General features: G+C 45.1%; 2 protein-coding genes across 4 annotated transcripts in view; one reads left to right on the top strand and one right to left on the bottom strand.

Annotated features, from left to right (window-relative positions):
- Positions 1-14,440, bottom strand: part of SEMA3E (semaphorin 3E) — a 287,593-nt gene extending 273,153 nt beyond the window's left edge. For both annotated transcript variants that reach the window (XM_053257996.1, XM_053257995.1), the window contains exon 1: positions 13,627-14,440. In XM_053257996.1, the coding sequence (XP_053113971.1) occupies positions 13,627-13,750 (124 nt within the window). In that variant the 5' untranslated portion in view covers positions 13,751-14,440. The remainder of the gene's footprint in view (positions 1-13,626) is intronic.
- Positions 426-17,887, top strand: LOC128328223 (uncharacterized). Of its 2 annotated transcripts, none has more exons than XM_053257999.1 (2): positions 426-884; positions 17,798-17,887. In XM_053257999.1, the coding sequence occupies exons 1-2, from the start codon at positions 563-565 to the stop codon at positions 17,839-17,841; spliced, it is 366 nt and encodes a 121-aa protein (XP_053113974.1). In that variant the 5' UTR covers positions 426-562; the 3' UTR covers positions 17,842-17,887. The 2 variants fall into 2 exon arrangements, with proteins under 2 accessions (XP_053113974.1, XP_053113973.1); XM_053257998.1 differs by lacking the exon at positions 17,798-17,887 and adding an exon at positions 3,388-4,754.
- The last annotated feature ends 358 nt before the right edge of the window (positions 17,888-18,245 follow it).

Here is an 18,245-nt window from a genome sequence, read left to right on the forward strand (position 1 = left end):
CCCATGTGTTATCAGAAAGAAAAACAATATAGTTCTCATTCATCACGCTCCCATCCTAAACATAAAAAGAACTGAGCACATAGGGAAATGTTCTGTTTATTGATGTGCTATAGATGAATTGCTTATAATAAATAAAATACTCTTGAGTATATTAAAAGTGCCTTTTCTTCAAAGTAAACACAAGGAACATGGGGGAGCTAATTGTCTGGAGGGTGCTTGGCCCTCACCCATGCCTACAAGAGATTATAATGTCTGTAGATAAACTGTTTCTTTTCAGACGCCTTTTATTCCAACCTAGGGGGTAGGGGAACAGTTTATTTGTGGATTGCCGCATATTGGCAGCAGATGGCACTGAGAATATCACAAATCTTTGTACCTAGTGTTGATTTCTCCTTTTGTTTATTGCAGTAATTTGTACTTTAAACTGGAATTATATGATGATCTGGAAAAGATGCGTGTCAGATGTTTGGAGGGGGGGGCGCAATTTCAGTGCTTGCCCTAGGCGCCATTTTCCCTAGTTACGCCTCTGCCCTCCTCTTCGGATGAGGTCAATGAGGAGTTGATGTTAATACGCGGCCTGGTTCAAAGAATGGAGGCCCTGGAGATACCGTCTGACAAAGGGGCTGGGCCATCTGGGGTGCCCAAGAAGGTGCCCAGGCAGACTAGGGGGACTGTCAAGACACAGTTATTGAGGTCTCTTTCTGACAGGTTGAGTGCGCTTGAGCGTGCGGACCTCCCTGTTGATCCGGCTTTCCCAGCTGATCCGCCCAATTCTACACCCGCTCCAGGAATGCCTGTACCTGTGACTCCTAGCAACCCAGTTCCAGACCTGGTGCTACCTGCTGACTTGGGCTCGGTGAGCCCCTCCATGCCTGTCGTTCCAGGTGAGCACCTACACCCCCTGGCGGTACCGGCCAGTGGCCTGTGTTTCCCTGACTGATACCTGCCATGGGTGGATGGGGAGTGTCGTGCTGGGTACCTTACACACAGCCTTGGGGCACAGGTTACATCCCAGGGATCCCGGGTGTCTCCGCAAGTCCTCATGGGGCAGCAGAACAGGTGTGGTTGGGACAGAGGCCATCCTTGGGGTTGCCGGTCGCAAGCCCGTCAGGTATGGTTGGTGCAGCTGCTGGCCCGTCTAGCGGCTTGTGTTTCTATCCTATGGGTATTTTGCCATCTCTGCAACATGCCCCTTATGGAGCAGTTGGGCTTCCTCTCAGGGACCATTTGTTGCCAGCTACAAGGGAGAAAATCATCAAGGGTGAATATGTGGATATCTTTAGCCTGCTTTTCAGAGAACCAGAGGTGAAACATAAAGAGGGAGAGTCGTGCAAAGAGCATGAGGCTACAAAGAGAAAGCCAGTCAATAAAATGTGGAATAACTGGCTCTCGGGCTTTAAAATATACATGGGTGTCATCATGCAGTTCCAGCCAGCTAGGGGGCCAGCCCTCCTTAAATATATGGATATCATTCACAGGGCTGTATCAGACTTTGCTGGCACAACGTGGGTACGCTATGACAAAAGCTTTAGAATGCGTGCTGCATTGGACCCTTCCCTCCCGTGGGACACGCACTTACAGGAGCTGTGGCTTGCCATTATGTCCCCGTCCCGGCCTGTGGAGGGGGATAGGTCAGATAGCGGGCATTTACTCTCTAAACCGCATAATACTTCCTCAAGTGTAGGGGTAGTGGGTTCAATCCCACATGGTTTGCTGGGAATACAACAATGGGGGACGCTGTGTGTGCTCAGCATGCAAGTTTAGGCACATGTGTGGACTCTGTGGCCCCAAGCACCCGAGTGCCACTTGTCCCAGTGCCCGGGCTTTGGGATCAGGGAACAGGTTTAAGCCGGCTGGCAACAAGAAAGGGGGACCCCCTCCACCCCCTGCGGGTAAAGGAGCCCAGCCCAATCAGGCTTGAGGTGCTCGAACGAATGTTGCTGGGGTACCCCGATAAAACTGCTGCTGCTTATTTGTTTATGGGTTTCAGGGATGGTATTAGGATCCCCTCTAGTTCCCATAGGGTGCTTACCATGTCCAGCAACCTTAAGTTGGTGTCTGGAATAGAAGCGGTTGTTATTAAAAAGATCAATAAGGAAGTTGCGGCTGGTAGGGTCACTGGCCCCTTTGACCCTTCCCCGAACTAAGGGTCTCCCCTTTGGGAGTGGTGCCTAAAAAGGCGCTGGGGGACTTTCGCCTCATACACCATTTGTCACACCCTAGGGGGTCCTCGGTTAATGACGGGATTCCTGAAGTGCTATGTTCAGTTCGTTATACCTCCTTTGATGAGGCCGTTTGTATGGTCAGGGAAAGGGGGGTTGGTGCCCTTTTGGTGAAATCTGATATCGAGTCTGCCTTCCACCTGCTGCCAGTTCACCTGGTAGACTTTGACTTACTAGGTTTCTCTTATGCGGGCAAGTTCTACTTTGACTGAGCCTTGCCAATGGGATGTTCTATCTCCTGTGCGGCCTTTGAGGCCTTCAGCACATTCCTTGAATGGGCTTTGAGGCGGGCTTGAATTTTACGGCTCATTTTTTAGATGATTTTCTTTTTGCAGGGCGGGCTAATTCTACTGAATGCCAGCATCTGCTATTTTGCTTTGAGGAACTGTCCCGAGAGTTGGGGGTCCCCTTAGCTCGAGATAAATCGGAGGGGCCGGTTACCCAGCTCTCCTTTTTGGGAATTGAGCTTGACACATTGGCGGGTTGCTCTCGCTTGCCCTCGAGCAAGCTGGGTGTTCTCCTGGATTTGGTTAGGGTCTTAGGCCAGGCCTGCAAGGCTACTTTACGTGAGCTTCAGGTAGTGACTGGACACCTCAATTTTGCCTGTAGAGTGGTGGCTCCAGGCAGGGCATTCCTTAGGCACCTATGTGACCTTATGTCTGGCTTGCGGGCTCCACACCATCAGATTAGAATCACTGAGGGTGTTAGGGCCGATATGGCCGTTTGGGAAGCCTTTCTCCTCGATTTTAATGGTGTGTCCTTTTGGAGGAACGAACAGCTTCTGGAGGCGGAGCTGCAAGTTCATTCTGACGCAGCTGGGGGGGTGGGCTTTGGAGTCTATTTTCCGGGCTGCTGGTGTGCTGCCCGCTGGCCTTCTCAATGGGTGTTGCGTGGGGTCACAAGGGACTTGACTTTCCTGGAATTTTTTTCCATCGTGGTGGCTGTACACCAATGGGCCAATGAGTTTGCTAACTCCAAGGTCCGTTTCTGGTGTGATAACCAGGTGGTGGTCCAGGTGGTTAACTCCCAGACTTCCCGTTCCAAGCGGGTTATGGGTTTGCTTCGGGCTTTTGTGTTACAGTGCCTCAGAGCTAACATCTTATTTTTGGCATGTCACGTTCCCGGCCTTCAGAATGATATAGCTGATGCCCTGTCTCGCTTTCAGGTGGAGAGGTTCAGGGAATTATTGCCCGAAGCTTCACTTCACCCGGAACCTATGCCTGTCACCTTATGGCACCTTGGCAAGTAGAGGCACAGTGGGCTATAGCGGCTTCCTTGTCACCCAGCACCCGGGCGAGCTATGCGTCCAAGATCTCTGCTTTCTCCTGTTTTAGAAGGACCGTGGGGTTAGCTGAAGCTTGGCCGGTGCCGGGGGACCATTTATTGCAGTTTTTAGTTCAGTTACACAGGGAAGGGCGTGCTGTGGCTACTTTAAACAGTTATGTTGCAGCACTATCTTTTGAGGCTCAGGCCCGGGTGTTGCGGATTGTTCTGGGGACCCCAGGGTTCGTAGGATGTTGGAGGGGTGGGCCTGGGGAGTGCCAAGAGTAAGCAATAAAAGGTGCCCCTTTACTCTTCAGTTGGTTCAGGTAGTACTGGGGCAGTTGCGCGCATGCTGCGTGTCCCCATGGGAGGCTCAGCTTTTCCAGGCAGCTGTGCTGGTAGCCTTTTTTGGAGCGTTCCGGCCCAGGGATCCGGAAGGAGTGGGCGGCCTCCTAGGGATTGCTGCCTGCGCTTCTCTGATCTGTCCCTAGCTTTGGGGGAGGCACAGCTACTTTTACATTATTCAAAAACTGACCAAAGGGGGCGAGGTCAGGTTGTTCACTTGGCAACTGCTGGTGCTTCCGCCATTTCTCCCGTGGCTGCGCTTAGGCACTATGTGGACTTGGGGCCTCGACAGGAGGGCTGCTTATTTGTTCATGAGGGTGGGGACCCTCTAACCCAATATCAATTTTTGGCAGTATTGAAAAGGGCTTTGACGTTGGCAGGAGTGTCAACCACGGGCCTCACACTGCATTCTTTTCGGATTGGGGTGGCCACCACTGCCAGCCGATTGGGGCTTCAGGAGGAGGTTGTGAAGCGTATTGGTCGATGGAAGTCCAGAGTGGTATGGCGCTACGTGCGCTAGGGGGTGCCAGTTGCATTGGGTTTTACATGTTTGTTTTCTTGGCAGGTGCTGGTGGAGCAGCGGCTCCTGTTCACGTCCTGGTTTACAGCCATTCGTTGGTCTTCTGGGCGTTCAAGAGGGCCAGCACCTCCCAGTGGGGCACCCAGCTTGGTCTGGGGAAGCGTGTGGCTGTTTACTGGAAGGGTATGCAGGGCATGCTGTGGAGCCAGTTGCTCCCAGCAATTTGGGATCACTTAGCTAGGTTTCCTAGGCCCGACTTTAGTATCATTCATTTGGGCGAAAATGACTTGGGCAAACGGACTGGCATTTCTCTGGTGCAGCAAGCCTCCTCCGATTTAGCGACATCAAAGGAGTGGCTCCCTCAGGTTCACATTTTGTGGGTTAATTGGATTCAACGCCGGGCATGGCGGGGGGTGCAGAATGTTAGGGGTATTGAATGGGCCAGGTGTAAAGCCTCTGCTGCCATTGGCAAGGTAGTGGTGGCTGGCGGTGGGGGGGGGGCTACGCTGCACCAACCTGGGCTGTCTGCCCAGTTCCCGCAACTTTATCGCCCGGATGGGGTACACCTCTCTGAGGCTGGGTGTGATCTGTATATTCAAAATATTCAGAGTGGGCTTGCTAGCTTTCTGGAGGAGTGTGGGGCAGGGAGGTTAAGCTAGGCTAACCTCCCTGTGTGGCAGGAACAGTGTGGGCTGGGGGGTAATTCAGGAATAAAGCATCTACCTTTGGATATTTAACTGGTGGATTGGTCAATCGCTCCCTTGTGGTTTCTCACCAGGGAGATTGATTCACCATGACACTGGCTTCGGGAATTCACCAACCCTTGGGCTGTGCGGTCCGGGGTGGGTGAAGGCCTAGAAGTATTCAGGCCCCTTTAAAAGGGGCTGGCCTTGAAGGTAAGGGGCAGGTTGTACCTGCCTCTTTCCTGAGCCAAGGTGTGTCGCCCTTAAAGGGAGGACGGAGTCCCGACCCGGCCTTGTTAGGCCCGCACTGTTACTTGAGGGTGATTAATCGCCCTTTAATGTCAGTCCGCTTTGCCCTGTAATTGGTTAAATAAAAGTTGTGGCCCTTTACCCAAAAATTCCTATCTCGGTGTCTTTTTTGGACTGGGGTCTGGGAACAAGAGGGCAACCAAGATGATCAGGGGCCTAGAGCACCTTTCTTATGAGGCAAGACTACAACATCTGGGGCTATTTAGTTTAGGAAAAAGACGACTGTGGGGAGACATGATAGGGGTCTATAAAATCATGCATGGTGTGGAGAAAGTGGGTAGAAAGAAATTCTTATCCCTCTCACATAACAGAACCAGGGGTCATCCCATGAAATTGATTGCCAGGAAATCTAGGACCAACAAATGGAAGTACTTTTTCACACAATACTTAATCAACTTGTGGAATTCACTGCCACAAGATGTGGTGACAGCCAACAACCTGGATGGCTTTAAGAGGGGTTTGAATATCTTCATGGAGGAGAGGTCTATCATTGGCTACTAGTTGGGGGGCTATAGGCCACCTCCAGCATCAAGGCAGGATACCTCTGAGTACCAGCTGCAGGGGAGTATCAGCAGGAGAGAGGGCATGCCCTTAACTCCTGCTGTATGCTTCCAGCGGCATCTGGTGGGCCACTGGATGCTGGACTAGCTGGGCCTTGGGCCTGATCCAGTAGGGCTGTTCTTATGTTCTTATGTAACTTAGATAATGAATGAATGCTCTAAATTGATGGAATTTATTTTCCATCCTTTTCCTCTCTTAGAGAAGTAAGTTTCTTTTAAAAACAAGCACTTTCTAATTAGTGCTGACTTCACATTGTGGATTCATCATCTTTGTTTGGTAGCATGAACAGAACCAGGACACTATATTTAATAATGTTAAGTATTCCCAGTTGCAACGTTTAACAATTCTCATTGACCCAAGTTTCCTCAGGAAGGTTGAAAACAGATGCATATTGCTGTATCGTATGCAGTAAATCACATAGAGAATATTAATCCTACATAAAAGAAAACTTTTTATTTTTGGTGGAAAATAAATTCTGTTTCCAGTGGAATATTGGACTCACAGCAAAAGGTTTCCAACAGATGGTGTTGCCACTTTGAAAGGAGATAGACAGATAAGAGAACAGAATGAACCGGTCACATCCAGTCCAGTCATGTTTTCTAATTTCTAGTGATACTCAGTTCTTCATTGGGGGAAAAGCAATGAAACACAGCATGGCAAATGAAGATAACACAACCGTATTCTGTCCCTTGATAATGTTGGTTGTCCACTTTGGTTTTTTGTTCTTGTTTTTTGGTCCCTTTGGTCCCGACAGGACACAGCTATTATTTTAGCCCAACACATCAACACTAACTTCCTATTAAGGAATGTGGAGATTTCTGAGTTTTTTTGAGTTAACAAATAATTTAAACTCTGATGTAAAACGACAACAGCCGGGAAAATGACAACCAGTTAGCATGGTCATATGAGAATTTAAGTTGCAGACAGCATCTTTCTATGTTTTCTATGTTGCAGCTTATGCTGTATTTCAAGAATTGTATTTTTTTAATCTGTAGACTGAAATTTACACAGATGTTTAAACCAATAGTGGTTTTTGTTGTGCATGCCACTTTAAGAGAGCAAGCCAAGAAGGTTTCAGCACAAGGCAGGCCATGTGAGGAACTGGAAGAAACACTTTAACATTTGTAGTAATTGTTGTAAGCAATATTTTGTTGATTTAATAATAAATTAAATCAGGGAGGCCCCCTGATCCCCGCCACCCCAACTGTCTCTGTGACAAAACCAGTAATCATGTGGGCGACCAATTTGGCCACCCAGGACAAGCTGACTACCCCTTAAACTTCCTGCAGGCTCTCCACACTGCTCATGTGGAGAGCCTCTATGTTTTCCTCATATGGTGTAAAGTGACATTGTGCATGTAACCCTGTGAATATAGCCCCCACAAGGACAGACCTTTTTTAAAAAAAATACCTTTGGAACTACTGTAGTGTGGATCTGAGGAGAATGTTTTTCTGAAGTAAGTGCTGGACTGAGGAAGGGAATGAGAAGAAATTCGTTAAATCCTGGACTGAGAGGATCAGAATGAGAGGGACAAGACAAGCAGGAAGACAACATCAGCTCTCTTCAGTAGAAGAGTGGAGTTAGGGACAGTTCTGACTCAACTAAAGCATTGGACTCTGAGGGCTTTCCACTGTTTGGGTGAGGGATTTATGATAAACTATATATGTTACATGCTGGAATCATTTTTATCATTTCTTCCCCTTCCTCCCCTTTTGTTAAACAAACCTTCATTCTGGATATGTGTATGAAAAGGATCTCACTGGATTCCTACCCTTACCCTGATAGAAAGAGTAGGGTGGGATGGCACCACATTAATCGGGGGTTTCACCTTATCCAGCCCACACCTAATTGGGCCTTACCATCTCATTCACAACCGGAGAGATGCTGAGTGGGAAGGTGAGGGTTTCATACCTATGAAGGATCAATTCATACTGTCTGATTGGCTCTGTTTCCATGAAATTACAGATGTCAGAGTACATCTCTAATATGCATATCTCATCTCTTTATCCTGTTTATGCCAGTGTCTCCTGTTGTGCCAGTGTCTAACCATATGGGGGTGCGGCTAGTGGATCATCTAAACCAGCCCTCCACTTGATTGAAATATTAGTTTAAAGTAGTACTTCAGTCATGTATGGCAGGGTGAATGTGACAACCCCCTTCCTACATGCAATTAGGCAGGTGCCCCAGCACTTCACAGAGGGGGCAAAGCATGCATGTTTATGGATGTTCATATCCCTAATTGCATGAGATTGGGGCAGAATGAACAGTACCATCCAAAACGGCTTTAACATAATTAGCCCCCACAGAATGAAGGGGGGGAGTATTAAATTAGGTCCTTCAAAACTTAATTGAGCAAGCCACAATTATCTTTAGCATAAAATTTAAAGTAAAGTGTGCTGTCAAGTCGATTTCGACTCCTGTCGCCCACAGAGCCCTGTGGTTTTCTTTGGTAGAATACAGGACGGGTTTACCATAGCTTTAGGCATCACTAAATCTCAGAAATAACAGGGGAAAGCCCCAGTTTTGTTAAGTTTTTAGAACTTCCTGGATAAGCAAAGAATTTTTTTTCTTAACTGTAAAGAGGCCTAAGCAGACCCAGAAAAGGTATCCTCTAAGGAGGATGTTTTGAGGTGGTGAAGGTAATTTTCTGAGCCTTGAATTTGGTGAATGGGGGATTTTTGATGAACAGTGTGGAGCTTGTGAATCTCTAATCAACTTGTTCAACAAAAACCTATGTTGCTCATTGAATGGTCCATCTCCATTACATAAAGCATTACCATACATGTACAGCAGCGATGTACAGAACTGCTATGCAAATGCTCCATGTGATGACTAGAGCTAGTGCCAGATGTAGTGAGCCATAGGCAGAGCATAGTTCCTTCCTGCTGTTGCCAGCTGATAGTTGTCATACACATGCTAAGGAGGCAAAAAGAAAGGGGTGTTTAAGGACCTAAAGGACTTTGGGGGGGGGGCACCACCATACAAATTGCAATGCACTATTTTTTTCACCAGAACTTGCTCAGGGAATGGTGGAAACCTTTCTTTTGTTTTGTTTATAGAAGAGATTCTGAATAAGATGCTTCTCACTGAAATGCAGAGAAATACCATATTTTGCATGGACAACCCTGCCACTTAAATTAGCAGGCCACTCAGCATTTGGAGGCCCTCCAGGCCAGCAGGAGACAACCTCAGCCCAGAAGTCCGGTCCAAAGAACGCCACTGGGTATGAGAGCTATAATTAGGATTTCTTCCTACTCCGGGGCACCGCTAACCTCAAAGGCTGAATGGTTTGGGGATAGTAAGCCCTTGGGGGCGGTGAAGCCTGATTCCACTTAGGGGTTGACAAAGAAGAGTAGGGATCCAACTTTGTGTGATTTGTTCCTCTGAGCCAGGATATGCTTGCCCAAACAGGTTACGGTAAGGACATTATCATCTGTTCTCCAGTATGAGTGTAGTGACTGAACAGTTTGGGAAGGCAAACAGACCTGCTGCAATTAACTTAAATTGACTTATTTAATAAACTTTCACCCACACTAATTAGTCTTGAAAGTCTCATAGCTTTCTTGATGTGGGGGCAATTGCTGCTTCTAGGGTGCAAGCACAGGTATGCTTTTTACAATTCCTTCTTCCTCTGCTCCACATTGCTCTGACCATCATAAACAATGTCAGAGTTAAGTGCTGATATTTAAACACTATAGGAAACTTGCACAGTATGCTTTTGATGAGTCCACAAAGGAAAGCAAAATGTTATAAAATATATTTTTGTTCTGTTGAATACACTGCAATATGTGTATATAGCAATATGTGATCCCTCTGAATGGGATCAAATTGTAATTCTAAGAGAGAGATTCTACATGTAAAAGTATTGCCACAGTTATGATTTGTTACAACTAAATTACTGGTTCCCTTCAGTCACTTCAGCAACACACTGTGAAATACACTATTGATTTTAACCAGTGAGGGAAAAATTATGCCAGAAAATGCATGTGGAAGCCATTAATACCAGCTATACTCTAAAAATCAGCCAGCCAAAGCTAGCAGCTAATCCAGTGCTGCACAGAAGTGTACTCATTTCATTTGGCGAAGTTCCCCCCCACCACCACTTCACTTCATTTGGTGAAGTGCTCCCACAACTGTCATCACCACAATGGAAAAATATAGGAACATAGGAAACTGCCATATACTGAGTCAGACCATTGGTCTATCTAGCTCAGTATTGTCTTCATAGACTGGCAGCGGCTTCTCCAAGGTTGCAGGCAGGAACCTCTCTCAGCCCTATCTTGGAGAAGCCAGAGAGGGAACTTGAAACCTTCTGCTCTTCTCAGAGCGGCTTCATCCCCTGAGGGGAATATCTTGCAGTGCTCACACATCAAGTCTCCCATTCAGATGCAACCAGGGCAGACCCTGCTTAACTATGGGGTCAAGTCATGTTTGCTACCACAAGACCAGCTCTCCTCTCCATATAATATAGCTTTAGCATTTCTATTGTATTGGAACTAACTGCTGCTGAAAATTATGATGATTCACTATGATACTGGACACAGATGCCTATGTGTAAGTCAACTTGATATCAATTGGATTTTGCTTACGCGTCTGATTGCAGCAATTATTCCCAGCAAGGACAATTCTTTGTTAATAGTTGCTAAGATAATTTGAAATTCCTGTAACCAGAGAGTTTTTTTAAAATGGATGCACACATGGGAAGGAATCAATCAAGGCTGTTTCTTTCAGCATCAAACAATGACTTAATTGCCTATTGAAGAACTGCTTGTTCACATGGTGAGATGTTACTCCTGGGCCAGTATGAAAACCTAAGACAATTAGGCATTACAAGGAATGTTTCACCAGCACTGCAGGCAAATGTAGTGATAGTGATGTTCAGAATCAAGGTGTCAAGTACATGTGTAAGAAACATCTGTAACACATTTTCCGTTGGCCAACAAAATCAAATTCTACCTATAGTATTGTTTTAACAAAGCACTTGAACAAACTAGCCTGCTCAATTTTTGCTCCCTCCATCCTTTTTTTCCTTTCTAACCTGCAATTCATTCCATTTGGTAAACAGAGTTATAATCAGTGTAGTATCCCCACAATCATAAGAGACATATTAAAGTGAAGTGTAATGTCAAGTCGGTGTCAACTCCTGGCGACCACAGAGCCCTGTGATTGTCTTTGGAGGGGGTTACCATTGCCATCTCCTGCACAATTTGAGATGATGCCTTTCAGCATCTTCCTATATTGCTGCCGCCCAATATAGTCTGAGAAACATACCAACGGAGATTAAAACTGGCAGCCTCTGGCTTGCTAGTCAAGTCATTTCCCCGCTGCGCCATTAGGTGGCTGTAAGGGACATATTAGAGATCACTTAATCTCATCAGCTTCTTCTCCCTTGTTTGTTGTTTAGCAACCTGTCACCATACTTACGATGAGAATAGCAATGGAGTTTATTCCCCTTTGTCCAATCATTTTTTTCAATATATACCTATGGTTGAAGTGTAGATCTTAACCCACAATTCTGAGTATGGAACCAGGGCAGGTTAGTAGTTACTGTACATTCATTCACAGTGTAAACTGGTGTCATTTTGTGTATACGTGACCCTCAACTGTTGAGGCACTAGACATGTTTTCAAACAGGGTAGCGCCACAATTCTTGGTAAATCATATTATTCAGTTTCAGAATAATAATTTGTATTCACAACAACAATAAATGACACACCCCATACAGTGATAAAAAGATTACTTTTTATGAAATACCTTCAGATTAATTCTCTCTTAACAGTTACTCCAAAATAATCCTATTAAAGTCCAGCTACTATAGAGAAAGTATTTTGAGAACATTGCTCTTTATAGTCCAATCAAATCTATGTAAGTCTGGGACTTAGTTCTCAAATAAGCATGCATAAGATAAGCAAGCTGGGCTGTCCTTAGGGCATTGCAAGCAGGGCAACTGCCCTGGTCCCCACTCTTTTAACTCCCATTAGAATTAAATGGAAGGGCCCCCCACACTGGCTGATTTGCCAGTGCTCTCTAAGGACAACCCTGAGCACAAGAATGCACCCCTCTGCATCTTCATTCAGGAGTAAGTGAACTCAGCCAGACTTACTCCTGAGTAAGGATCAGGCTGCACTGCTATATACATTTACATAGGAGCAAGCCTAAATGAAAGCAATTACACTTTCTTCCAAGTAAATAGACACAGGTTTGGACCACAAGTGTATCTGGTATTTAAGTATCATCTCTTGTAACAATTGGTAGCACAAGCTGGAGTGCAGTCCAATCCTATAAATGTTTATTCAGTAAACCACATTGTGTTCAATAAGGTTTACTCCCAGATAGGTAGATTTTTAACCTAATACACATGTTGCAAAAGCTGCAGGTCACATTGCATAGTCAATTTTCAAAAGTCAATTTTTTAAAGTCAATTTTTTAAAGTAAAAAAACCACACTTTTAAAAATCAAGTTTGATGAACTAATGAGGACAGAATTTGGCTCATTGGTTTGCTGCTGGCATTAAATAAAAATTAAATATTAGCAGGTATTTTAAATTTGAGGGCTGGGAGAGATGTTACTGTTACTTTGCTGCCTCTAATACCAAGAATGAAGAAATAGTTCAGAAAGGCACAAATATTTCCTATTCAAATAACATTTTACTTTGGGCTATATACTTAAGCTGGAAGCAGACTGCTATTGGCAGTCAGTCAGTTAATTACAGTGTGATGACACTTGAAAGATGATTCATCTGGTTGTTTAGGAATTCATTCCGGTCCCTGTCTTCCCCCCATATCCAGTAGCTGCTTAGTTCCAAATGTATTCCACAGGGGACAGTCAGAGGTGTCTAAGTTTGAGAAGTAGGTGTGTCCTTCAGGTTCCTTTGCACCTTTGTCTTGAAGGAAGAACTAAGAACCAACTTTACCACCACCACCGCTCACCACCATTGTTACCTGGTACTCATCCCAGACATGAACTCTTGAACTTGTTGTTATTCCAAGGTTTGGGGGAATCAATTTTGTATTTCCAGAATTGAGACATAAGTGTAGCAGGCTAGTTTGGCATGTTTCAGCTCAGAGGCGTAGCAAGGTTGGAGTGGGCCCAGAGACAGGATTTTAAAATGGGCCCCTCGCTGATATACACACATAAACACACTTCACAATATTTAGTGCACTCACACTCGCATCCCCATTATGAATACGGTGAATATCTAGTTCACATTGAATCTGGTTTTTTTACTCTCTGTTACTGCCGATCAACATAATTCATAGGAGGTGCAACATGGGAGGGTGGGGAGTCATGTGACATGCCTTTGGGGGGGGGCCCTTGAGGCAGTGGGGCCCCAAGATGACTGTCTCCCCTTGCCTAATGGTAGTTATGCCCCTGTTTCAGCTAATGAACAATGATAAATTGGTCCACTAACTAACATCAGCTTTTCAGAACAGATATTACTGCATACTACTGCTAGCTGAAGTGCACAAAACCCGTTAAGCACAAATACAAAATAAAATTGGAATGTTTTCTATATATTTGTATCTCAGATTCCAGTTACTGAATAGGGTAAGAAATGACACAAATATGCATGGAAACAAATTTATCTGATGAAGACATACCTTGGGAGTGGGGTGGATGGGAACATGTACCAGAGAAATAGCATCCATGATCAATAAACCATTATATGTCAATTAGAGCATATTTTAAAATGACACTAAACAACAATAAAGAACTGGCTTACCTTTATGTGACAGGCGTAACCTTGGCTGACTTGTATCTGATTTGTATCCTGTATTGTGGCATGCAGTCCACAAGTCTAGAAGAACACCAGACAATGCCAAGATTAAAAGTTCTTTAGCTGCCATCCTGTCCCAGAATAATGAAGGTGCCCTTTGTTTCAAAAGGTGCTTCTCCAACTAGCTAACAAACCAATAATCTGAAAGCTCAGAAGTTCCACTTTTCACTCCCCCAGGTACTTAGATTCCCTCCCTCCTTAAGTATCTTGTGGGAAATCCTTCAGGAGAAATTCAGGGATCTCTCCAGAAAAACAGTCATTCTTCTTCTTCTGCCGGCAAGTGTTATAAAAATAAGCAAGAAAAACTGAAATCCCTCTCCAAGTCAATTGTTTACACTCCAGTGAGGCGTTAACTCGGCTGTGTTCTGGAGCTCGGTTGAAGCAAGCAACTGTGTCACTAGACTCAAGGAAGAAGCTGCAATTTCCACTCGCTCCAAGGCAATTCATTCAGAGACGAGGAAGGCGGCGGCAGGGGCGGGGAGAGGATGGCAACCATCCCCTCTGCTCTGACACTCTCCAGAATTCATCCCCTTGCTCGGACTTGCCAACGGGTTTTGGGGGTTTTTTTGTTTTGTTTTGTTTTTTGCTTTATTCACCTCTCTCCGCGCCCGGACTATTCCTTCTGCTGAAGGGCCATTGCGGTTGCAGGATCCACCCCAGAAGGGATGCCGAGGGGGCTGTCAGCTCGCTGCATTCACTAGCAAAGTTCAGGGAGGGCTGAAAAGGCGAGGTGCAGAACCACCATCCTCAGCAGCTGCTGTTTCTAGAAAGCCTTTCCATCCACGTGCCGAAGTACTGCCGCGGTCCTCCTCCTCGGAACAGTTGCTGAAGCGCTAGGGAGCCACCGGGGGCAGCAGCGGGGATGAGGTCCAGCTCCAGACTTCTCTCCGCTCTTTGGGGTGGGGGGGAAATGCTGTAAATCTGTTTCAAAGCGCAGTTTTGATGTTGTTCCAAACACAGACACAGAGGAAAGAAATATTACTGATTCATAGTTTGAGCTCCTGGAGACTCTAGGCAAATGAATGGATGAGGTGGAGGACTCGTCTTGTGGTAGCAAGCATGACTTGTCACTTTAGCTAATCAGCGTCTGCCCTGGTTGCATATGAATGGGGAGACTTGATGTGTGAGCGCTGCAAGATATTCCCCTCAGGGGATGGAGCTGCTCTGGGAAGAGCAGAAGGTTCCAAGTTCCCTCCCTGGCTTCTCCAAGATAGGAATAAGAGATATTCCTGCCTGCAACCTTGGAGATGCCACTGCCAGTCTGTGAAGACAATACTGAGCTAGATGGATCTATGGTCTGACTCAGTATATGGCAGTTTCCTATGTACCTATTGCATTCACACACACACACACACACACACACACACACACACACACACACACACACTTTTTCTATCAATCTAGGTTGTCAGTAACTTAAAGAATACTATTATCTGCCTTGTAACTGGTCAATGAACTAATTGAGCACAAATGCATGTATGCAGTATCAAAACACACACACACACACACACACAACTGGAGCAATGTTGCAACTGTCTCCTGCATAAGGGAGTTGTGTGATTGCGGGGCATTGGTAATAATGGCCATTCAATTGTGCAACTTGTTTGCACAATTTCAGTCTTTGCAGATGTGTGCTCTCGCACAACTTGCATTTGGAAGATGCAGCAGCACCCGCAATATTCAAAATGTCCTCAGAACACGGTGCAGTATGTGAGACACTCACCCCATTCACATGACCACACATGTCTAGGTACAGCCTCTCTTGGCACGGCTTGGTAGTTATAAGGGGAAATGATTTTTTCCTTTACATTTTCAATCACATATCACACTGAAAGACAAGCAGCTTGCCATTTAGCTCTGGAGTGGACATCACACATGCCCCCTCCTGTCTCCCACATGGTTCCAGGTAAGGAAGGGGGACAGGGAGAAGGCAGTGGTGGAGGGGGGAGGTCTGACAGATATGTCAGAATTCTGACAGTGTTTCACAACAACAGGCAAGAATTTAGACAGAGTTCCAAATGTTGGGGTCCCTCCTGTCATTGCAGAACTTATTTGAATAATGCATGACATATCAGCTCTGACATGCCTAATAATAACTAATAAATATCTACACTGGGTTTAGTGTAGCAGCATGGGGAGTAGCCAATGGGCTTTTCCAGATGGGAGTTTGCTGAAGGCTTTTTAAAGCTTCTGCATGCTTTAAATGCAGAAATGGGCTCTCCAGACACTTTTAGCAGCTTCTGTAGATTCCCACACACCCCTTCTAGTGAGTTTCAGCACTCTAACCACACAATAAGTATGGCCCTTACACTATTTTTACAGTGTCATCTGCTGGCCAGCTCTTCTGAATCCATCTCTTTTGATTACTACTTTTTAGTAATGCACATCTTTTATTAGTAATGGAAGTAGCTGAATTTATAAGAAACAAATCGCAAGTGGAGCTGTGAAAACAGCACAAGGATTGTGCTCAGTGTGTGGCCAGAGCATGGAAACATGCTACAAGGGAGCACAAGAATCTAAATAAAATGATGCAAGCATCTGGGCTGTGCATGAGAGCCCAAAAGTAACTACTTTTAAAAGCCCACAATCAACTCATGTCTGGAAAGGCCTAATATCTCCCTCTTTCAATATCCAAAATACGGCAGGTATGCCCTCAAGATACATTTCTAGTATGGTCTTTGGTTGTGAAAAAGTATCACACTCCAGAAATGACACATATATTTAATTTTTTAAAAGGTTTTATTTATTAAGTAGGTGACTGCATTGGAATATATTCATCCTATTACTAGTGCTTCTCCCTTCCCTCCCTCTGTTGCTTGCCTTCCACATGGCCAGAATTTGGATTGTACACTCTTAGTGGTATGTTTTTTTGTTTTGCTTTAGTGACTCATGCCATATACATGTTTTGTACTATAATAAACGTTATTAAAATGTACCTACAGATTATATTGAGTGTTGCACATTTTAGTGCTAAGCTCATTCAGATGTTAGATATTCCAAGGTAATTTCAATGGGCCTGTAAAACAAATCACGCCTTCCGGGCTGGTTATGTAGATGGATTGAAATGGCATGCACATGCGCATGTGCATGCACATGTGTGTGCACACACACACACAAATGTAAATGCAATAGGATGACACAAGGCATGTATTCAATAACAAAACAGAAGTTGTAACAAATTCCCCATGTCAATCCAGTAAATAATGTGTTGTGAAGATTTTTGCCTAGGAATTGGTCAGTATGTGGCCTTACCATATTTCAGAAATTAGCTTAGTGAGTTAATAAGGAACTGTTGTAAATAGGGAACTATCAGTTTTAAGAACTGGGAATTCATTTGCCTCCCCATTAGTGAGACTGGGATAAGAAAAGCATATTGGGGTTAACTCTATCTCAGTGCATATGTTTTAAACATTGCTAACCAACTGTGCATGTTTAAGACCCATATCATCCGTGTTCGGCAGTTCCTAAAATGCCCACTGTCAACATGATATGTGGGGCTCTGTAGGATGATATGTGAGGATAAGGGCCAGGAGCAGTGAGAGATTAAGAGACAAACAATGCTGTTTGCAGCATGAAACAGGTGAGCTGTATGGACTAATACTGCCATATACTGGACTAATGGAAGCTGGGATGTTGGCCAGGCAGGCATGTAGGTGCCAGTGTTTTGAGCAGCTATTTGAAGAGGCTACGGAGAGGGCTGAGGAGAAAAACCCTGCTGAGGGCTGAGACTCCTTGGCAAGGGAGAAAAGCCGGTAAAACCACCAGAAAGGGGCAAGAGGCAGACTAGGGTGGCACCAAAAACTTTATTCCTTGCCCTTCTCCCAGTTTGAGGCCATTGGAGGGGCAGCTGAGGGCTAATTCTGGGTGTGAAACAGAAGATGAGAGGCCACAATTCAATATAGATAGTTCTGCTCCTTTCTGGGGGGCAGACTTCAGAAAGTGGCATTGGGAAATCATTCTGCCTCCTCATAGGAGTTACCCTATGGATAACTCCCATTTCTTCAAATATCTCTCATGCTTCTTGGTGCCCACATGACCTCCTCCCAAAGTTTATCTGGGGATGACTGATGTCATCAATGTGTTGATGATAGTCAATTCTATTTCTCCTTTTCATCAGATCCAGCTGAGGCAAAGAGGATCCTAAATGCCTGCCTGGAATAACTGATAAACTGAAGAAGAAGAAGAAATAACTATTTCTGGTTTATCTGGATTAAATTTGGACGAGGTGGAACAGTTGCTTGAGTATGTTCTGAATGAAGTAATATTCTCTACAAAAGAGCAGGTTTTGGGGTACTGCTGTTCTGGATTTGTTCCTTGTTCCTAGATAACAGCCGCAAGCCCCTTTTTGTATTATTAGCTTCAGCTGATAGCCAGCTATGCCTTCTGCTGGAAGACAGACCATTCATCCTTGGGTCCTTCAGGATTGGAATGTATTCTGGGTGCAGCTGCCTTTGAAGACAGCTCAGAAACTTCAACTGGTGCAAAATGCAGCACCTTATTGATGAGTTGAGCCATTTTCTCTGTACAATATCTTTGTTAAAATATTTGCACTGGCTACTCATTTG

Source organism: Hemicordylus capensis, chromosome 5 (genome assembly GCF_027244095.1).
Source record: "Hemicordylus capensis ecotype Gifberg chromosome 5, rHemCap1.1.pri, whole genome shotgun sequence".
Taxonomy (NCBI): Eukaryota; Metazoa; Chordata; class Lepidosauria; order Squamata; family Cordylidae; genus Hemicordylus; species Hemicordylus capensis.